The 23,523-nt window shown below is 36.8% G+C and overlaps 1 protein-coding gene across 3 annotated transcripts in view; it reads left to right on the top strand.

Moving 5' to 3' along the window:
- The window catches only part of BTBD9 (BTB domain containing 9), a 502,020-nt gene that overhangs the window by 99,125 nt on the left and 379,372 nt on the right, over window positions 1–23,523 (top strand). For 2 of the 3 annotated variants that reach the window (XM_074236844.1, XM_074236845.1), the window contains exons 2-6: window positions 1–212; window positions 5,304–5,667; window positions 7,836–8,100; window positions 20,948–21,167; window positions 23,038–23,157. In XM_074236844.1, the coding sequence (XP_074092945.1) occupies window positions 28–212; window positions 5,304–5,667; window positions 7,836–8,100; window positions 20,948–21,167; window positions 23,038–23,157 (1,154 nt within the window). In that variant the 5' untranslated portion in view covers window positions 1–27. The remainder of the gene's footprint in view (window positions 213–5,303; window positions 5,668–7,835; window positions 8,101–20,947; window positions 21,168–23,037; window positions 23,158–23,523) is intronic. The other variant, XM_074236843.1, reaches the window with a different exon arrangement.

The raw sequence follows: 23,523 nt of genomic DNA, 5'->3' as shown, positions 1-23,523 counted from the left end.
ATTGGCGAATACTGTCTGTTCTACAAAATGAGCAACAACCATCCACTGCGCCCCTACACTGCTGTGGGAGAAATTGATCATGTGCATATCTTATCTGAAAATATTGGTGCCTTGTTAAATGGAGAAGAATATGGCGATGTCACATTTATAGTGGAAAAGACACGTTTTCCAGCTCACAGAGTGATTCTAGCTGCCAGGTGCCACTATTTTCGGTAAGTTTAATATTTTCTACAGCATTAAAATGAACTTTAAAAAATATTAGTATTTGCTGTTTCAATGAAAATTTAGATAAATGTACCCCCAAATCCTTGGAAACTGACAATCATTTTTCCTACTAGGACCATCTTATTTGCTGGCATGTTCCTTTAGGGATTACTTCACATACAAACCAGACTAACCCGAAACTGCCTTAAGAAGACATATGTCAGGTTTTTAAAAATGTGATGGGGTGAGAGTGAGGGGGTGAGTTGGAGGAGTAGAAAGACAAATTCTACTTCTGTACCAAGTATCTTCATTGGCTAGAACTTCCTTCCATAATGGTTATATTGGTCAATTCCTTGAATTTCAAGGTACATTGATCGACTTCTTGATTTTTCTAGAGCCTAGAAGTTGAGTTATGTCAAGTATGTTTCTTGGTTTCAAACTCGAAAGAGCATTGTGCACTTTATCAGACCCCCTTTACATTAATGCAGTTAATTCAGGGATAGTCTCACAACTCTTAATTGAAGAGAACTCATTGTTGATTAAGATCTGATTTTGAAAAAAATCAGATTTACTTCTTTACATAGTTTTGTTTCTAAGAACTCATCAGATGTTATACAGTTTGTTTAAGTAGTATTAAAATCTTATTTAAACTTTTATACATTCATGGACCATGTGACTTTCCCAGCCCTAAATTTCAGTTATAGAAATAATAAAATTTGCTTGTACTTATGACTGACTAGTAATACTTAGAAGAGAGCATTGCTGACAATTTATATTATGATACCTTGCCCTTGATTAGTAACTTTTTCTTTAATGTAAAGTATAAAGATGATCTAGAGAGATTATTGTATTGACCAGGATAGATCATTGTCTGTTTGAATATATTGATAGCTTAAATAGAATTTCAGATACCCTTTTGTAGAAATTACAACTTGATGTTTTTATATGATTATTAACTAGTAGTTTCTTCCCATTCAATTACCTCACTTTGCTTATACTTATTTAGATACTTCTATTAAAGATTTCTCTGTCCAGGTAATAACTTTTCCTGTTGCTTCTGCTTCTTAAGTTATAATTTCAATAATGCCTTGTCGCATTTTCGGCTTTTGTGTATGAGTAGTACTAGCAAGAGGTGAGGTAACTAATTTCTGTTACGATAACGTGCAGAAGTTGAATGTCAGCTAGGACAGATTTACTGATTTCATCTTTTTGGATATAAATGTTGCAACTGATTTTACAAGGAAACATTTGCAACATTTTGTCTTTAAAGTTGTGAAGAAAACTATTTGACTTTTTTTTAGATCTTTTGAGGAAGTAAGTTTAAACATGAATGTGTAATCTTGCACAGATCAACCTTGTATTGATCAATCTTATTTGATTTGAGCATCCCCTTATTCTTTCTAATCTTTTTTTTGCTCATTGCTTCCTTACTTCATACAAACATGTCCAGATCTCCTTTATCCTTCATCCTTCAAACACCACCAGCAGCAGCAGCAGCAATAATAAGTTACTTGACCCTGCCATCCTTTAAGCTTGAATTCTGTAGCTGTGGTCCATACTCCTAAGAAAAATTCTCACCCCTTCCAATAATTTTGCAGCCTTAGTATCATCTTGACTACTCAACTGAAACTACTCTTTCTATGTTAACTATAATGGAATTGTCAAATTCCATGCCCTTTTCTCAATTCTCATAGTTAGCATTTGACACTATCACTCCTTCCCTTTTCCTCCTTATCTCCTCCCCACCCTTTCCTGGTTGCTCTTTTCTCCCTGGATTTTTGTGACACTGCTGTTAACTCAATCTTTTAACCTGTCTGACAGTTAGCTTCTTGGGCATACAAAGAAAAAGTGAAATAGTTTATACTTTCAGTGAACTTACATACTGGCAGGAGATATGTATGTAAATAAATATATACAGGATAAATACAGGGTAAAAGCTTTATGAGGGAAGAGCATTAGCAGCTTGTGGGTTCAGGAAAGTCTTCATGTAGACAAGAGTTTTAAAGGAAACAGTATTCTAAGAGATGGCAGTAAGGAGAGGAAGGGTTTTCCAGGCCAGGGGAACAGTCTTTACCAAGGAGTAAAGAGGAAAGGCATACAGCAAAAAGACCATTTTCATTAGATAGTAATATGGGAAGGGAAGTCACATATAGCTTGGGACCAGGTTCTGAAGAGCTTTAAAAACCAATTGGAGGAACTTCTCTTTGATCCTAGAGGCAATAAGATACTACTAGAGTTTTTTGGGTAGTGGAATGATACATTGTTAGACCTGTATCTTGGCAGCTTTGTGTAGGATAGTTTGAGAGATGAGAGTCTTGAGACAGGGAAATCAATTAGGCTATTGCATTAGTTTTAAATGATAAAGATGATAAGTATCTGAACCAGAATGGTGGTAACACTAAGCTTGAGATCATGGATAACTCAGACATTGGTGGTACCTTTAATAGAAATATGGAAGTTTGGAAAGAGGTAAATATTGAGGGAGAAATAATGAGTTCCATTTTGGACATGCTTAGTTCGAGATAGTCAGAGAAAATCCAATTTGAAATATAGGCAATGGCAGATATGTGTATGTGGCTAGAACTTGGGAGAGACAAAGGTTAGACATATACATAAGTGAGTCATCTGCTTAGAGACTATAATGATAAATAAGGTCACTACACTAGAGAGTAGAGATAGATAAGAAAATAGCCCAGAAGATGGTTTTGGGGAAAACCCACTTAAGGGATGGTATATGGAGAATGAACCATTAAAGGTGAAAAGGAATAACCAAAAAGAGAGGAGAAAAAGACCAAGTGTGAACACTGTCACACAGACCCATTGAAGAAGGAATATATACAGGTGAGAGGGAGATGTTAGGAGAGGGCTAGATACTGCAGAGAAGGACAAGAAGGATCAATGAGAAAAGACCAAGATCATTGGTAATATCAAGGAAAACAGTTTAGTTGAATAAGGAGGAACAAGCCATATTATTGATAGTGCAAAGAGAGATGGGATAAAGGAGGGGATGATAGAATCTAATGAGAGTTTTCACTGTTTGTGATTATAGGCAATGGGGAAGGAACCTGTAGGGAGTAAGAGCTTGAACTGTGGGAAAGGAATGATTAAGGAAGGATCTGCTGTGGAACATATTTTCTCAGTAAAGTGTGATGTGAACTCAACTGAGAGGGTAGAGAGGCTTAAAGTGTGGGATAGGCTGGTAGGTTGGTAAATCAATTTGTCAATCATTAAACATTTATTAAATGTTTATTATGTGCTCTGACTGGGAAACAGAAAGAAAAGATATTCCCTGCTCTCAGAGAGCTCATAATGTAACAGAGGAGACAACCAGAGTTAAAGGAGGCTGGGGAAGTCAGTAGCCAGAGCTGAAAAGGTCAGGACATTCCAGGTGTGGGTAGTAGCCCGAGAAAATGCCTACAGTCAAGAGAGGGAATATCTTGTTCCTGAAACATTCAGGAGTCCAGGGTCACTGTGCTGGATAGTATGTGTCAGGGGGAATCAGGAGAAAGAAGATGGGAAAAGACAGGAGGGGAGTAGGTTATGAAGAACTTTGAATGCGCAATAGAATGTTTTGTATTTGCCTGTAAAGGTGATTGATTGGGAACCATTGGAGTTTATTGAGTAGAGGAATGACATGATCAGTCATCTTGGTGGCTAAATGAAGGATGGATTATTGGAGTGGGAAGCCTCATGGCAGGCCTTCTCACCAGCAGACTATGGCAGTGGACTAGATGTGAGGTGAAGAGGGTCTGTCCTAGAGTGATGTCAGTATTAGAGAAGAGAAGGGGGATATATTGCAATGAGAGATATTGCAAAGGTGAAATCAGCAGGCCTTGGCAATAGCTTGGATATGGGTGGGGTGGGGGTGGGTGTGTGGTGAGAGTGAATAGGTGAGGATGAAATCTAAGTTTTTGGTGGACAATAAGGTTGAGTAACTTTCCCAGGGTCACACAGCTAGTAAATATTAAGTGTCTGAGGCTGGTATTTGAACTCAGGACCTCTTGACTCCAGAACTAATTCTCTATCTGCACCACTAGGCTGCCCCTGAGGATGAGATCTAGGAAGAGTTGAGGGCCCAGCTGAGATTAGTTAGTTAACATTTATAGTAGACAAAGATGATGTAATTGTGTTTTCCATGTAGTTTCATTCAATACCACTTGAGTACAAATTGAAGAGGTAGGTGATAATAATAATACAAGTTTGCAGTTTAGTAAGGCAGCATCAGTAAGACCCAGGGGGGGGAGGGTATGCCTCCCCTTTTCCCAGGGGGTAAGAGAGAGAATATTGTAGAACTAAATAGATAAAGCATATGAATATGTGGGAAAAGAAGAAAGTGAGGCAGGGACAGTGACATGAGTTGAGTATTTGATCCTTATAAAAACAAAGAATGGATTTTGGCTCTGAAATTCTGAGCCAGATAATACTGATCATTTTCCTGGAGCAAACATTTCTGTCAGAGTATGAGAGGAACAGGTTTAAGGTAGGTGGAGAAAAACAATGGAGACAATTACTTTTATTTCTTTGCCTCATTATTTATGGGGTTCCTAGTTGGCTCTGGTCATGCTGTCTTATCCTGTTCTGCTGTCTTGAAATTGTAATAGTGCTTAAGTCAACATTTTATCTAATAAACAGTTAAGAGAATCAGCAGAATTTAGATGCAGTATTTTTCTTTGCATAAAATAGCTTTATTTTTATCACTTTTAAAATATCATTTTATTGTTAAATAAAATATTATTTTATTAAAATTTACTATTAAAATATTATTTTTTAGTTAGTCAAAGAATTTGTATTTTCACAATCTGGTGTTCACTTTGTTCACTTCTTTCATGGGAAACTGCTTCAGCTGTGTGTTTATTGTTCAATATTTGAATTAAACTGTCAAAGTAACTCAGAAATTCTAATTCAGTTCCGAATAGTTGCCAGCTTGTCTTATATAACCACTTCCTAGACTTAAGTTAATATATTATATTGTTTGAACTTTTCTTCTGTTTTGACTCTGTCATTTGTATTTGTAGAATTCCAGTGATAAGTATTTTGAATATTCTGTAGCAAATTCCATTGGTGTGTGATTTTCTCATGCATTTGTTTTGTTTGTGCAGAGCATTATTATATGGTGGAATGAGAGAGTCTCAGCCTGAAGCAGAAATCCCTCTCCAAGATACCACTGCAGAAGCATTTACGATGTTACTTAAATACATCTACACAGGACGGGCGACGCTGACAGATGAGAAGGAGGAGGTGCTCCTGGACTTCCTAAGCTTGGCTCATAAATATGGATTCCCTGAACTGGAGGATTCAACCTCCGAGTATCTCTGCACCATACTTAACATTCAGAATGTCTGCATGACTTTTGATGTTGCTAGTCTCTACTTGCTTCCAAAGCTTACCTGTATGTGCTGTATGTTTATGGACAGAAATGCTCAGGAGGTACTTTCCAGTGAAGGTTTCCTCTCTCTTTCTAAGGTATGTCATTGTATTGTGAAATAATAGACTCAGTTAAAAAAAAGGAACAGAGTCATTGTAAATTCTTTGCCTTTTCAATGCCCCTCTCCTTTGTTTTCTTCCAGTTTCTTCAGGAATATATTTGAATTCAGTATTTAGTCATATAAAATATATTAGGAGAAATATTTTTGTTAAATTGAAAAGAGCATTCAAGCATTAAATAGTAATTTATTTTTTTTTGCAAGGCAATGGGGTTAAGTGGCTTTCCCCATGGTCACACAGATAGGAAATTATTAAGTGTCTGAGGCTAGATTTGAACTCAGGTCCTCCTGACTCAAGGGCCACACTCCATCCACTGAACCACCTGGCTGCTCCTGAATAGTATTTTTAAGTGAGAGAGGTAGCATGGTGCAATGGAAAGAAAACTGGTGTAATCAGAAGACATGAGTTCGGGTCTTTGTTTTGCCACTTATTTGTTGGTTGACCTGGAACAGGTAAATTATCCTCTTTGAGACTCTATTTCCTCAATTTAAAAGATTTTTTACTAGCTCATTTTTGACTTTATTTTCATAATCTTAAGATTCTCTAAGTTTACTGCATTTACATTGTTTTAGATAGCCAGAAGGGATACTTAATTCTTGCTCCCATAAAGAGGAACTGTTAGCCCTTGCTCTTGTCTCTCTGCATAGCACAGAGAAAAACCTGAGTACTGATAGTGAAACTTAGTATTAGTTAACATTTTAAAAAAGGCAATACTCATTACTGAATAAGGAATTGGTCTTAAAGTCAGGATGATTTCAACTCAAGTCTTGTTTTCTGACACATACTCTATTTTGACTTACTGTGTTCATGAAGGGGCAAGGTGTAGGTATTAAAATTAAGGAAATGGACAAAGAGAAGGGTATGGTTGATCCCATGGCTTAAATAATGTAGAATGATGTTCCAGGTCTATTGATAACCCTGAATTCATAAAGCTGATTGTAATAATGCTTTGTGGTACTCTGTAGGAACTCTTAAACATGAATCATCAATGTAGTAAAGTATTAAATATATGGATATTTTAAAATTATAATACTTAGTCTGAAATGAACCTTAATAGATCCGATAGTTTATATCTTGCTTGCTTCATTCATTCATATGAAGTACATTATTCATTAGCTAAGACAATCCACAAATCATCTTAGAAAGAAACCTAGTGGGACAGCTAGGTGGCACAGTGGCTAGAACACCGGCCCTGGAGCCAGGAGGACCTGAGTTCAAATCCAGCCTCAGACACTTAATAATTACCTATCTGTGTGACCTTGAGCAAGTCACTTAACCCCATTGCCTTACCAAAAAAAAAGAAAAGAAAAAACCTAATCAGGTTCTTAAAAAAAAAACCCAAAATTCAGAATTTTAGAATTGGAACTTTAGAATCTTTCTTGATAGTTTATAAGTTTTCGCATCAGGAATAACCTTGGAACATGAATCCAACCTAAAATCGCTCCTGTTGGAATGTACATCTTTCTTAACTTATAGGATAAGTAAAGCTGTTGATATAGTAATATCTTTATCTGTATCTTTTTATCTTGATATGATACATAGTTATAACAATAGTCATACACTATGATTCCCCTATTTCCCAGGCTAAATAAATTCAGTTTATTTATACTTTTAGGACTAAAATACAAAGTGCTATATACATGCTAGTTATTACCATCATCCTTATTATTTTTATTAATATATTTTCTTTGACTTTTTCAATCTCTAGTATTGTAAAAGATTTTATAAAATGATTAATTCATGTGTGAATAGTGATGTATCAGTATTTAAAAACACCCCAAATGGAGCTTGCTACACCTAAAGCAGATAACACTGATGACATGGGAATAGTGTTTGTTTTATTACATACAAAGGACTTACAGCAATTTCCCATTAAGTTTTTAGTTATACAGGTTAAAGAGGAGATTGAATTAAATACAGTGAGGTTAAATGAATGGAAAAGATAGATAAAGTAAAAATGAGAATGGTGGATGGTAATTTAAAAGTAATAAAAGAAAGTTACGATTGGTTTAATGGAGCACTAAGCTGGGAAGAGGAAAAGTGTTCAGAGGACCAATGAATACCCAAACTCATATGATCCTTTACTGATCTGCTTTGCTGGGTTCTATTTTTAACTAGAATTTTCCTTTTTATCCTTTTCCTCTTAGGCAGCGCTTCTCAATATTGTACTAAGAGATTCGTTTGCAGCTCCTGAAAAGGATATTTTTCAAGCCTTGTTGAATTGGTGTAAGCATAATCCAAAAGAGGATCATGCTGAAATCATGCAGGCAGTTCGCTTGCCTCTGATGAGTCTCACTGAGCTCTTGAATGTCGTCAGACCCTCTACCTTATTGTCGCCGGATGCCATCTTGGATGCAATTAAAGTGCGCTCAGAAAGTCGGGACATGGATCTCAATTATCGGGGCATGCTCAGTGAGTACCTGTTTCTTAATATATAGAGTGGAGCACTTTTTCTGAAAGCTTTGCTCACAAAGCTTTTGACACCTTCCATAGCTTTAAAATTAGTGATTTTAGACCCTGTAATGATTTGTGTATATTTAATTTTCAGAATGGATTTAGAATTTTCTTCAGTCTATCAGCAAGCATTTATTAAGCTTCCTGGGATGTGCCAAACACCATTTTCACCAATGAGGTCGACACTACCACCGCCACCACCAACACACACACACACACACACACACACACACACACACACACACACACACACAAACAATGTACCAGTAGCTTGGAAGAACAGAAAAGGCATCATATTACATCTAGCACTTGTGCTGAACTTTGGAAAAACTAGAGATTCTTAAAGCTGAGAAGAGAGTGCCTTTCAGGCATGGAGGATAACTTGTGCAAAATCCCTGGGAATGGGAGCTTAAATGTATGTTGGAGGAATCTCCAGAAGGTCCATTTCTCTGGTTAAAGAGTCACTACATGGGGGGCATAATGCATAATAAATTTCAAAATGTATATTGAACCCAATTTGTGAAGACAGAGGATTTTTTTTTATCTTAGAGAAGCTTCTTGGGTAGAGTGACACTGTCAAACGTGTGCTGTAAGAATATCATTTTGGCTGCTGGTGTGGAAAATGAATTGGAGGAAGTGATGAGGGCCTTAATTGGGGTTGTCGCTATATGCCTTGAGATAAGAGGGCTGAAGTGAGAGATATTGTATAGAGATAAAATTTACAAGATTTGTCATTTGAATAGATGTTTGGAATGAAGGAGAATAAGGAATTGAGAATAATTCCTGGGGTGTGAATGTGGGTTTCTGGATGATCCCATGACAAAAATAGGGAAGTTATGGACTAAGGTGAGTTTGGGGGGAAAGATAATGAATGCTTATGCATTATGGAGCATGCAGTTTGAAATGTCCAATTGCTAACTGTTATGAGATTGTAGCTCAAGAGAGAGAAAAGAGATGAATATATAGATCTGAGAGTCTTCTACATAGAGATGATAACTGATTTTATGTTTAAGGATGAGGCTATCAAGAGAATGTTTAGAAAGATAAGAGGATCTATAGGAATTCCTTGAGAAACACTGATAATTAGGGGGCAGGTTATGAATTATTATTCAGCAACTTAGACTGAGAATAAGCAGTTAGATAGCATGACCAAGAAAAGTCAATTTCCCCAAAACCCAAAAAGCAGTAACTAGAAGAGGATTGGTCAATTTGATGTACAAAGAGGTTGAGAAGGATAAGGTTTGAATTAAGTACAAGCCATACTATAAAATCTTTTTTCACTAACCATAGAGAAAGGCCATTCTGGAAAAACTGTTCACCTCTTTCCCAGATTACTCAATCCTGCTTACAATACTTTTGTTACATATTGAAGATAACACAGTTCCAGCGGTATGTATTGTGTACTACTATGTGCATATCAACATTATTGATATTAAGGAGATTGGAATGTTGCAAAAGAGGTCTGAGAGGTTCCCTACCTTTGAGCTTAAAATCTCCTTGAAAGACATGCTTCCTTATGAATGATTTAGAAAGTAAAAGTTCAGATCATTGTTACGTAGCTTGTGTGGGAAAGACAGTGGGCCTTGAAGACAGGTAAAGCTGAACCTTAAAATAAAAGCAATGTTTTGACATTAGAGAAATGTTCTGAAGAATGGATAGTATGTAACCAAAATAAAGTAGTTAAGGGAAGTTTCTTTCCTCCACCCCCACCCCATGGGTGAAATCTACTCAGTTTGAATTTTTTTTTTTTTTTTAGGTAAATTGACTTAGAGCCAAGTAGAAATTTCTAATAGGCAATAGCAATATTTAACTTAAGCATTGGTGAGACTGGACTGGAAATAACATATCTGGAGGATGATAGCTGCATTATTAGAATATGTAGGTTTTCCAAAAGTCTGGAGAAAGAGAGAAGTGGAAAGTGAAGGGCATTGTACAGTATTATTGGAGAGCAAGAAGAAATGATAGAGGACTAGACCAGGGGATTGAACACTCAGTATAGTGTAATCATTCAGTTGAAAAGCATTTATTAATACTATATCTCAGATACTGTGCTAGATCCTAGGGGTACAAAGACAAAATAAATGAGCCCTGCTCTTAAGGAATAAATCTGGGGAGACAATATGTACATCTATAAGAACATGAGCACACACCCACACACACACAATCAAACTCACCCCTTGTTAGTACTTATACCTTAACTAGATGAAATCATGTCTCAATCAATATTTAATCAAAAGAGCTTAGAGTAAATGTGAGAAGGTCTTCAGTCTGAATGAATTCGCACAAGAATTTGTGCAAGAGGGGAGAAATTAGGCTGTATTTTAGGGCTTGTCTATAAATTATCAAAGAACTGAATTCCAGAAATTGGAGCATGTTGCTTTCTGGTGCATTAGTGGGAAGGAACTGTCTGGTAGGGAAGGAGACCTGATCTTTGGCAAAGCCAAATAAAACCTCTCTTCTCCCCCCCCCACCTTCCCCCTCTTTCTTTTCCCCCCCATTCTTGCTTAGAAGAGAGGCTTTCAGCTTTGGAGGCTTTTAAAGATGTACAACTTCCTTTCTGTGTCCTAAATGGCTTCCCTATATTAGATAATCTGTATTGAGTATTAAAGATAAATTGGGTACAGAGTTGCCAAGTTTAAGGGAAACTTATTCAGCATCTACCGAATGAGAGAAAATGTCTTCCAAACCGTAGGAGTTTTGAGTTACCCACTTTGGCATATGTGCTCTCTGAATTTGAACCCATTTTCTTTCCCCTGGACTCTATATATTGTGGGAGAGTGTCACAAATGTTTGCATGGATCACTTGAACTTTATCACTTTATTCAAACTAAGTTTGACTCTCAGCTGACAATCTTGGGGAAGAAGGACAGGAGGAAGGAATTAAGTTTGGGATTGGGGTTGTGGGGGTGGGGGTGGGGGGATTAGAGAAAGCCATCAAGATCTTGAATAAGGAGGGCCCTTTGTGCTACATGGGTGAGATCGGATCTGTGATATTTTTGTGATGTCATCAGTGCAGAGATCCTTAGCTTGTGACAGTGCACCTTTTTTTTCTTTTTTGATATCATTTCTAGGGTTGGACTTAGTGGGAAGCCCAAGACCCAGAGAGACTCAATAACTCACATGGAGCAGAGTTTATATGCTTCAGAGCCTGCACCTTGGAGTTCCTGACTTTGAGTCAGCTCTATCCACTGCACTGGGCAACCTCTCAAGAGAATAGCTCTAAAAGATTGTGGGGTTCACCGTCCAACTCAAATTACCACTGTTCAAATTCAAGACTCTCTCTTTGTATTTCACTGAACTCTGTTCTCTGCCCTTGATGAATTTTAGGAGTAATGATCCTGAGATGAAGTTGTCTCATCATTTCCAGTCTTTCCTTAATCTCTTACCTTCTCCCAATTACTCTTCCCCCCTTTAATCTAATCAGCTGAACAATTTTTCTTTATCATCTAATTCTTAAATTCTCATTTTCAGTTTTCACAAGCCTTTTCTAAATTAAAAACAAACTTACCTATATCTTGGATGGGGGGTGACTTGGTTACAATTATTTATTCTAATATTTCTCCCTTTAAAATGATTATGTAGTATCCTTCTCCCAGGTTTGTAACCTTGCATTATCTCTGACTTCTCACTCTCCCTTTTCCCAATTCAATTAGTCAATTTATCTTGTTTCTTCTCCATAATGTTTCTCATACCCTAACCTCTTCTCTTCACTCAGTTTTACCACCTTCATTCATCTCTTCTCTCTTAGATGGGTAGTAACAAACCAAAATGGAACAGGAATTTAACCATATTTGTATGGTATTGTATTTATATTTCTTGTAAACATTTCCTACTTACCTTTTAGCCTAGATGAAAAGGTAGGAGAAAAGTTATCTCCTCAATCATCTTGGCCAAAGGTCACATACAATGAGTCAGTGGTAGAGCTTAGAGGAGATCCAGGCTCTCCTGACTCCCAAACCTAGTGCTTTTTCCAGATCATTGTCAGATTGTTCCCTGGAAACTGTTCTCACCAAGTTACCAGTGATCTCTTAATTGCCAGATCCACTAACTTTTTCTCATTCCTAATATTTTTTGACCTTTCTGCTGAGTAACACTGTCAGTCACCTTCTGTTTCCATAACACTGCTCTCTCTTGGTTCTCCCACCTGTCTAAATTGTTCCTTCTTTGACAATGTCAGGTCTTCAAACATCACAAACTATGGATATACCCCCAACCTTCTGTCCTGGATCATCTTTTCTTTTCCCTTTATACTTTCTGATTTCATCACCTCCCATGGTTTCAATGATTATTTCTATTCAGATGATACTCAGGTCTACTTATCTAACCCTAACCCCTTCTTCCAGTTTCTGGTGTCATATACCCAATTGCTTCTAAGACATCTTGAAATAGACATTTTAAATTTAACATATTTGTGAAACTGAATTCATTATATTTCCTCTGAAACCCCTTCTCTTTTCTTTTTTCTGATATTTTGGAGCATACCACCTTCCTTCCAGTCACTCATGCTTATAACCTAGGTGTTATCTTCAACTCTTCATCATCCCCCCCCCCAATATCTAGTTAGTGCCAAGTTCTGACTTTTTTCCCTTGTATTTATTTCATATGCTGCCTTCTCTCTGACATTCTATCATGCTCACACAGTCCCTAATCATCTTACAGGATTGTTGTGAAGATCAAATAAGATCATATTTGTATAACACTTTCTCCTAGTAGACTCTTATTAAATGCTTGCTCCATCTATCCTTCTCTTCCCTCTTCTCTCTCTCATTTCCTGAACTATCTTAGTATCCTGCAGGTTGGTCTTCCTGTCTCATAGCTCTCTGTACTCCAGTCCATAATCCTTCATTCAGCTGTAAAATCAGTCTTCCTAAATCACAGATCTGACTGTGACACCCCACCCCATGCCAAAAAGGTTAAGTGACTTGTTCAAGGTTACATGAATAGTAAGTCCTGAACCAGGAGGACTTTACAACTTGCCTTCAAACATTTGAAGGGCTATAATTCTGAAAGTCATAAATGTTCCTTTTCCCTTATTATATGCTCTCCCATTCCCATTTAGCGTTCTGGTGACCAAGAATTAAATTTCTTATGCTTTGAATTAAGACTGGTTCTTTCAGTAGGTTATCCCCAACTTTGTGTAGCCAAGTTTCTTCTTTACTCCTACTTTTCTATTTTGTGCCACAAAACACACTAGCATTAGTATTTCCATACATACAAAAAATGAGTTCCTGTCTATAAGAAACTGAATTTCCATTTCACATAATTTTTTAATATAAATTCTATATGTTATTTTAAAAACTACTTTGCTTTATTTACTTAACTTTTCTCCCTTCCTTCCTCTCCTTTCCTTTTCTCTCTCTTCTCCTCTGTTCTCCTCTCTTTATTATGTCAATTCATGCCACACAGAATTCTCTGAAATCATCTTGTTATATCTTACAACAGAATGATATTTCAATACATTCATATGCCATAGTTTGTTTAGTCATTCCTCAGTTGTCTAGAAGCCAATCCAAGACACTTTTTGTAGATTATAAGTTCTAGGTCTTTTATTTTTCTTTTACCCTTTTAAAATTCTTCCTTCATGAAAAGGAAGTTTGTTTTGTATGTTTGCTCCTTTTTAATCCCACCTGCCCCATTCTCTTCCCCTTCTAAAGTATATCTAAATTGGATGTGTACATTCTACAGATAACAATTGTTCTTCTGATGTCCACTTCCTCAAACCTTTCCTCTGTGTTTGTGTACTTTGTGAAATAATAAGTTCTGCTCTTTTCTCCTTTTATGTTCCTTTGTCTTTTTCCTTTTCAAACCCTCAAAACAGAATCAGTCTTACCTTTAGGGACCTCTATTTTTCTTACTCTCCACAGTACTCTTTTTTTAAACACATTAAAAGTTCTGAAAAGACTTTGTTTTTCTTCTCTCCCCTTAGAATGATAGCATTGCTTTGGCATGTTTCTCCTTGAATTTCTCTATTTGTCAAAATTCCTGTACAGTTTTGGAATTTTCATCAGAAATACTTGAAAGATTTCTTACTTTATTTTTATCCATCCATCCATCCATCCATCCATCCATCCATCCATCCATTCATCTATCTTTTTTTATTTTCTTAAATGCCCCTTTTCTCCTATAGAATCGTTTTCAGCTTTACAGACAAGGTAAAACATTCTTGATTTAACCTCTTTTCCCTTGTGCAATATTTTATTCCAAGATCTCCTTTTATTTCATGTATATGCTACTAGATCTTGTATTATTTTTGTGAATTCTTGATTTTTGAACTCTTTATTTCTGAATATTTGCCGTATTTTTTTCTGATATTTGAAGTCTGGATTTTGCTCATGACATTCCTTTTTATTGTAGTTCTTTTTAGGAGGTAATTTGGATTCTTTTTTCTTTACTTTCTTACTCTTTGGTTCTAATAGAACTGGGCAGTTTTCACTTAAAATTTTTGGAAATGTAACATCCAGCCTTTTAAAAATTATGGTTTTTTTCTGTTGCAATTACAATGAGTCATATAATGAGGTTTTTTTTGGATAAACAAAGAATTGTTTTCTCATTTTAACATTTTATTTTCTAATTATATACAATAGTAATATGTACTCATCATTTTTTGCAAGGCTCTGAATTCTACAATTTTGCCCCCTCTTCCCTTCCCCCACTCCCCCGAAGGCTGTCTGACAGTCTCTACATTGTTTCCATGCCACACATTGATGTACATTGAATGTTATAAGAATAAACATAAGAATAAACATAACCCCCCTACAGAAGATGAGAAACCTCAATAATAGAGAGAGAATTGTACTTCAGTCTGTGTTCAGATTTCAATGACTCTGTCTCTAGGGTGAGTTGCTTTCTTTATCATAAGTCCACCAGAGATGCTGCTTCAATATTTTCCCCACAGTTGCTACCTCCACTCTATTTCTCCCCACTCTCATTTATTCTATTCTCTCTCTCCTTTCATCCTGGCCCTGTCCAAAAGTGTGTTGAATCTGAGTACCCTCTCCCTTGATCTTCTCTCTCTGCTATCACCTATTCCCCCCACCCCATTCTCCCTCATCTCGTCCCTTTCTTCCTATCCTTCTCCAGGATAAGACAGATTTCCTCACCCTATTAAGTGTGTATGCCATTTCCTCCCTGAGCCTTTTCCTAAGAAAATGAAGGCTCACTCATTTCCCCTTGCCTTCCCCCCCCCCCCCCGACTCCATTGAAAAAACTTTTTCTTGACTCTTATGTGAAATCTCTCAGCTTCTTCTTCATCTCCCTTTCCTTCCTCCCAGTACTTTTCCCCCTTCGCCCATTGACTCCAACCCTTTACTATATCATACCATTATATTCTGCTCCTTCCTATGTCCTGTCTATATATGCTCCTTCTAACAACTCTTATAAATGCAAAAGTTCATATGAGTTATCAATATCTTCTTCCTGTGCAGGAATACAAACAGTTCAACATCATCAAGTTCCTCATAGTCAGTCCCTTTCTTCCACTCCCTCTATGGTTCACCAGAGTCCTGTACTTGGAGATTAAACTCTCTGTTCAGCTCTGGTTATCTCAGTAGGAAAGTTTGAAAGTCCCCTGTTTCATGGAAAGTCCATCTTTAACCCTGAAAGAGGATGTTCAGTTTTGCTGGATAGTTAGTTGATTCTTGGTTGTAAACCAAGATCTTTTGCCTTCTAGAATATCATATTCTAATTCCTATGAGCCCTTAATGTAGATGCTGCTAGATCTTGTGTAATCCTGACTATGGAGCCTCAGTAGTTGAATTGATTGTTTCTGGCAGCTTTTAGAATTTTCTCTTTGATTTGGGAGTATTGGAATTTGGCTATAATATTCCTAGAAGTTTTTCTTTTGGGATTCCTTTCAGGGGGTGACCGGTGAATTCTCTCAATTTCTATTTTACCCTGAGCTTCTAGGATCTCAGGGAAATTTTGCTGTGTTATTTCTTGAAAAATGAAGTCTAGGCTCTTCTCCTGGTCGTGGCTTTCAGATAGCCCAGTAATTTTTAAATTATTTCTCCTGGATCTGTTTTCAAGGTCGGTTGTTTTTCCAATGAGATATTTCACATTTTTTTCTAATTTTTGACTTTTTTTGGCAGAGTTTTATTTCTTCCTGCTTTCTTGCAAAGTCATCAGCTTCCTTTAGTTCCATTCTGCATTTGAAGGAGTTATTTTCTTCAGAGAGCTTTTTTAATCTCCTTTTCCAGCTGTCCAATTCTGCTTTTAAGGCATTCTTTTCCTCATTTGCCTTTTGTTTTGCTTTTTTTCCATTAGGCTTTTTTTCCAACCCCCAGTCAGTGTGAAACACTCCTTTTCCATGGAACTTCTAAGTTATCTTGGACTGGGAAAAGTAACACTTGGGATTTCTGTGGGTTCTGCCCCTCTAAATTTTGGCTAGAGCCATCCTTTGTTTTTGGGGGGTTTGGGGGTTTGGAGTTCTCGGGAAATATTGCCTTCCCACTGCCATCTTGGCTCCGCCCCCAACAAAGAATTTCAAAAAAAAATTTTTTTTCACTCACTACAATAGTCATGTTGTAAAAATAAAAATAATTCCCCCTCTCCTCCTCCCCCCTCCCCCCACAAAGAAAAGGGAAACCTCAAAGAAAATAAAATGGAAAGAAAAAAAATGTGCGTAAGTCTATATTCAGATACCATCAGCTCTGTCTTTTGGTTGGATAGTATTCTTTATGGTAAGTCCCAGAGAAATTGCTTCAATATTTTTTTCCCACAATTGCTCTTACTAACTGTATGTCCTTCTAGCCAATTCCTCCTCACTCTCATTATTCTATTCTCTCTCTCCTTTCATCCTATCCTTCCTCAAAGGTGTATTGTATCTGACTACCTTCACCCACAGTCTTCCTCAACTTTTATCACCTACAGTCCTTCCCTCCCTCTGAGCCCTTTTTTCCCCAACCCCTTCCTCTCCTATTTTCCTCTAGGGTAAGAATAGATTTCTATACCCAATTGAGTATGTTATGTTATTTCCTATCTGAGTCACTTCTAATAAGAATGAAGGCTCACTTACCTTCCCCTCTTCCACTCCATTGAAATAGCCTTTTCTTGCCTCTTTTAAGCTAAATGATTTAATCCATTCTACCTCTCCTTTCCCTTTCTCTTGGTATATTCTTTTCTTACCAATTAACTCCATCTTTTTAATATTTTATAATTTCATATTTAATTCCTCCTGTACCTTGTTCTATATAAGTTCCTTCTAACTGCCCTAGTAAATGAAAAGGTTCATATGAGTTATCAATATCATCTTCCCAGTCAGGAATACAAGCAGTTCAGCATCATTAAGTTCTTCATAATTTGCCTTTCTCATCTACCTTCTCTGTACTTCATGTGAGTCCTGTACTTGATAATCAAAACTTTCTGATCAGTTATGGTTGTTTCATCAGGACAGTTTGAAAGTCCTTTATTTAATTGAATGTCCATCTTTTTCCCTGAAAGAGAATGTTCAGTTTTGCTGAGAAGTTGAAATCCAAGCTCTTTTGCCTTCCGGAATATCATATTCCAAGCCCTACGAGCCCTTAATGTAGAAACTGCTAAATCTTGTATTATCCAGACTGCATTTCCATGAGATTTGAATTGTCTCTTTCTGACTGATTGAAATAATTTCCCCTTGATCTGAAAGTTCTGAAATTTGACTGTAATGGTCCTGGCAGTTGTCATTTTGGGATCTCTTTCAAGAGGTGATTGGTGGATTCCCTATTTTTACCCTCTGCTTCTAGGATATCAGGACAACTTTGCTGTATTATTTTTTGAAAAATGTAGTCTAAGCTTTTTTCCTGGTCATGACTTTCAGGTAGCCCAATAATTTTAAAATTATCTCTCTGGATGTCTTTTCTAGTTCAGTCATTTTTCCAATGAGATATTTCATGTTTTCTTGTAGTTTTTCATTCTTTTGGTTTTGTTTTATTCTTTTTGATTTCTTACAAAGTCATCAGCTTCCATTAGTTTCATTCTACATTTGAAGGAATTATTTTCTTCAGAGTTTTTGTATCTCCTTTTCCATCAGACCAATTCTGCTTTTTAAGACATTCTTCTCTACGTTAATCTTTTGACCTACTTTTTGCACTTGATCTAGACTAGTTTTTAAGATGTTATTTTCTTTGATATTTTTTGATATTTCCTTCACCAAACTGCTGACTTGGTTTTCATGATTTTCCCACATTGCTCTCATTTCTCTTTCCAATTTTTCCTCTATCTCCCTTATTTGATTTTCAAAATCTTTTTTGATCTCTTCCATAGCCTGAGACTAATTCATATTTTTCTTGGAGACTTTGAATACAGAAGCTTTGACTTTGCTATTCATTAAGTGTGTATTTTTATATTCCATAGGGCCAGAGCAATTGACTATGGTCATATTTTTTTCTTCTGTTGTTTGCCAATGACTTTATTTCGGATCTTTGTTAAGATGGGGCTCTGCTTACAATATGGAGGATGCACTGTCTCAAGCTTTTTTTTTTTTAAGTTTTTGCAAGGCAATGGGGTTAAGTGGCTTGCCCAAGGCCACACAGCTAGGTAATTATTAAGTGTCTGAGGCCCGATTTGAACTCAGGTACTCCTGACTCCTGGGCCAGTGCTCTATCTACTGTGCTACCTAGCCTCCCTGTCTCAAACTTTTCAGGGTTTTTACAGCTGTCTTTAGGAATATATATACCCCCTAGGGACCTCAATTCCCTCAAGGTCTTACAAGAGGGTGTGTCTGTTCTTCTGGCCTGTGCTTTGATCTATGGATGACCAAAGCACTCCCCTCTTCCCTGGAATTGTGAGGAGAGTCCCCCCACTCTGCTAAAGCAGTAAGCTCTGTTGTGCTTCTTGCTCCTTTTCCTGAGGCTGGGGCCCAGACTGCAAACTGGATCTGAATATAGGCAAAACCATAGAATCCTGCCTCAGGGATAGACATCAGAGAGACCTTTACAATCTCCCCCCAACCCCCTTAACATTTGAGGACTGAGCACTCTGGAAGCAGCTGTGAGGGAGCTCCCCAGACTTATTCCTATCCCTGGAATTGGGGCTCAGTTGAGGCCTGTGCAGGCCTGGATACCATGCTCACTCTGGTATGTCAGAGTTTTCCCATTGCCCTTACTTACAGAGTGTCCTAGGCTGAGAGGCTGGAAACTGCTGCCACTGCCATGGATCAGCTGCCAAGCCTGGTCTGCCTTGTGAGTCTTTCTAACCTTGGTGTAACAGACCTTTCCCGCTGATCTTCCAAGGTGTCTTGGGCTGGGAAATTATTTCACTCAGTCTTTCTGTTTTAATATTTTGGTAACTGTACTTCAGTTTGTTTGCCTTGGTAATCCTATGTGTTTTAGGTATTTAAAAGCATTATTTTCAGAAAGGGAATATAAACTTTCTAAGAATGTCAAGAGCAGTTTGTGATAGCAAAAAAAAAAAAAAGATTAAGATCCCCTAATAGAGGGAGAAGAAAGAGAAGCAAGACCTTTTAGGGGATTGTTAAAGTAGTTTTAGATTAGTAATAGTGAGGACTTGTATGTGAGGAAAGTGGGAACAGAGTAGAAAGGGCAGTGTCAAGATGTTATGGAGCTGAAATCTAATGTACTTGTTAAGTGGAAATGAAAAGTAAATGAAAGAGGAGTCCAGTTTTGAACATGGGAATAAGCCCATAAGAGATACAAGGATTGGGGATAATAGATTTTTTTATTTTTTATTTTTTTTATTTTTTATTTTTATTAAAGATATTATTTGAGTTTTACCATTTTCCCCCCAATCTTGCTTCCCTCTCCCCACCCCCCCACGGAAAGCACTCTGTCAGTCTTTACTTTGTTTCCATATTGTACCTTGATCCAAATTGGGTGTAATGAGAGAGAAATCATATCCTTAGAGAAGAGAAGAGAAGTCTCAGAGGTAACAAGATCAGACAATAAGATATCTGGTTTTTTTTTCTAAATTAAAGGGAATAGTCCTTGCACTTTGTTCAAATTCCACAGCTCCTTATCTGGATACAGATGGTACTCTCCTTTGCAGACAGCCCAATATTGTTCCCGATTGTTGCACTGATGGAATGAGCAAGTCCTTCAAGGTTGAACATCACTCCCATGTTGCTGTTAGGATATACAGTGTTTTTCTGGTTCTACTCATGTCACTCAGCATCAGTGCATGGAAATCCCTCCAGGCTTCCCTGAAATCCCATCCCTCCTGGTTTCTAATAGAACAATAGTGTTCCATGACATGGGGATAATAGATTTTAAAATGATCTACATGGAAGTTGATAGTTAAAGTGACTAAACAAATAAAATTCTTAAAGAGGGGAGGAGAAGAAAAGCCATTAAGGTATAGACCCTTGCAGAACATCAACTTCAGGTAACTAGGAAGAGGATGAAGAACCAAAGAGAAAAGTAATTAAAGAGACAGAAGGAATATAATCATAGCATACTATGTAAATATCACCTATTAATATTATACTTGGTATTAAATGGCAATTAATGATATAAAATCCTCTAAGTACAATGGGTTTATGTTTCTTCAGACATCTTTATGGGGTATACCTTTTATCATAACCCTAATATCATCACACTAGCCATTTTGTGAGTACTTAATAATACATTTATCCTTATAATTATTCAAACTCCTTCACATAGATGTTCCTGACCTTTAGACTAATTGTGAAAACTGAAACACACTGAAAAATATAAATGCCAGTTTTGATCTGTCTTAAATATTGGGCATTGGTTGTGTAACCATCCTCATGAAGATTGCCTTTCTCATAGCTTTTAGTTTGTATTTCTTGTTTTTGTAGGATAATCATGTAATAAGCAACTGTTTATGTTACCATTTCTATTTCTAACTCTAGTACCAGAAGAGAACATTGCAACTATGAAATATGGAGCCCAGGTAGTGAAAGGGGAGCTGAAATCTGCCTTACTTGATGGTGATACCCAAAATTATGATTTGGATCATGGATTTTCTAGGCATCCAATTGATGATGACTGCCGTTCTGGTATTGAGATTAAATTAGGTCAACCATCGATTATCAATCATATACGAATACTTCTGTGGGATCGTGATAGCCGGTAAGTGATAATAATGTGATTCAAACAGAAATTGCCATTTTATTTTGATTACAATGAAACTGTTAAATGTTTTAAAATATGTTTTATTTTGCTTATATTTTTATAACTTTTTAGTATTTTAAAACTTCATATCGCAGTAAGATTTCTATTGAAACACTCAAGAAGGAATTGGAAGTCCTAGTTCATCTAATAGTTTATTCTGATTATTTAAAGGTATCCTGTTTATTAGTCTGTCTTGTAGAATAGGAACTTTCTAAAAACAGATGGTAGACATTCAAATGCAAAACTGTGGAGAGAGAGAGAGAGAGAGAGAGAGAGAGAGAGAGAGAGAGAGAGAGAGAGAGAGAGAGAATTGGTGAAATTTGTCAAGGACTCCACTCCAGTGAATTGAAAGATATAGCTTCAGTCCAACAGTGCTGTCCCTCTAAAAACAAAAACAAATCACCCAAAACTCTCCAAGAATAACCTGGCTCTTGCAGTTGAGGGAGATTGCAGTGCTGAAGCCACACCTAGGAAGCACCAAGTACTTTTCTATCTATACTGCTTAGTGTGACATCAGGGATTTCAGGCCAGATATTTAGTGTACCTTCTTGACTCTGCACAAGTGGTGCTTGTCTGTTATAGTAATGGTTCCTCCTAAATGGGAGAGGGAAAAATATGGCCTATTGCATTCTAGGAGGGAAGCTTAGATAAAGTTATGGCTAAACTAAGTTCTTAGTGCCTTTTTGTATGGCCTCCAGCTTGTCCCCTTCTCATTTTCTTCTGATCTTATAAATATTTTCTGGTCCCTTTTTGAATTTAATTTAATGTTAATTGGTTAAATGTAGCATATAGAACAGTTTTGAGTGAATATGAACCACTGAAAGGAGTAGGAACCTTGAGGATTAAGGAGCTTATTATCTTTAAGGTTCTTATGCCTGTCAAAACATTTATTAAACACTTTATTTTGTACAAAAGCTCTTTTTGTCCAGAGGGGACTTGGTTTTTCTATATAGTCATCTAGTTTCCCTATCACAGAAGCTATTGTAGTTCTTACCAAAGGTGAAACATTCAGGATCCAAAGCCAAAATACCTCTTAGCAAATGTTGAAGAATTACAAACTGAATTGTTAATAACTCAGAAAGGTTCAAGAAAAGGTTATAACTAGTTTGTTGCTATGTGATAAAATGAATGGCAGTGAAGGGACAACAAGAAAATGAGAGATTTGTGTCACAGAATAAGCTGACCTTTCCTAGTCATGACTTTTGGCTACAGGCTGACATTTACAGTCAGTTAAATCTTTCTGAGATCAGCTCTGTTGATATTGTAGAAGAAATAACACCACCTCACATTTAAATTTACCTTAGAGAAGAGGGCAATACCAGTCAGTTCTTTGTGTTCCAAGTGAGTAGTAGAGTCCCAGGTAGCTTACTTGGAGATAGGCTGTTAAACGTTTCTGAGAATTATTAGTCTACAAAGATCAGGTTGTCTTCAATATGCACTTGCATTATCCTTTCATAAATATTAGTGAAATATGGAAGAGTGGGAGTACATGGCATGGGGGGGAACCTAAAACTGCTGTGAGGAATCATTTTGCTTAGGTTTTGCTCCTGAGAGGGTGAGAATGGTTGGCAGGGCTAAGGAAGAGTTAAAAAAGACATCTTCTCTTTATCTTGTGCCCTCCCTTTTGCATGATTGTGCCAATCTGCTAATTTAGAACTTAGAATTTCCTTTGGAAGTATGAAGGAAACGAAGTTCTATTTCCAGAGGAAGCAAGTAACTTGAAATGAACTTTTCACTGATATATGAAAAAATGTAGTTAGTGAATAAATTGTTTTCTTTGATATTTATTCAGTGATTTCTTTATACTTTTCCCCCCTCCATTCCAAAGGTCTTATTCCTACTACATTGAAGTGTCCATGGATGAACTAGATTGGATCAGAGTAATTGATCACTCAAAATACCTCTGTCGTTCTTGGCAAAAGCTGTATTTTCCTGCCCGGGTCTGCAGGTTAGTTCACATAGATTAAATGTGTGATTGAAATTTTTACATGTATTGATTGAGTCCAAATAAACTTTTAAAAAAACAAATATATAAACATTGACTTTCCAATCACACTTAGATGTGAGAGGCAGATTTCATCTTTTTTATTATAAATAGATAACTTTCATGGAATAGGCTATTGAGCATCATAAACAGGAAAACTTCTTTGGGAAAAGTGGAAAGTTGGGAAGATGGGACTATAGGTTTAGAATGTAATATAGGATTATTCAGAAGACTTTCTTACCCTTTACATTAAATGGCAAATAACAGAAAAAGCATTCAAAGTGTGTATAAAAAAGTTTTCCAAATCCCATGGCATATCATAAAATCATA

The sequence above is a fragment of the Macrotis lagotis genome, chromosome 5 (genome assembly GCF_037893015.1).
Source record: "Macrotis lagotis isolate mMagLag1 chromosome 5, bilby.v1.9.chrom.fasta, whole genome shotgun sequence".
NCBI classification, from domain to species: domain Eukaryota; kingdom Metazoa; phylum Chordata; class Mammalia; order Peramelemorphia; family Peramelidae; genus Macrotis; species Macrotis lagotis.
This window is presented reverse-complemented; position numbering and strand designations above follow the sequence as displayed.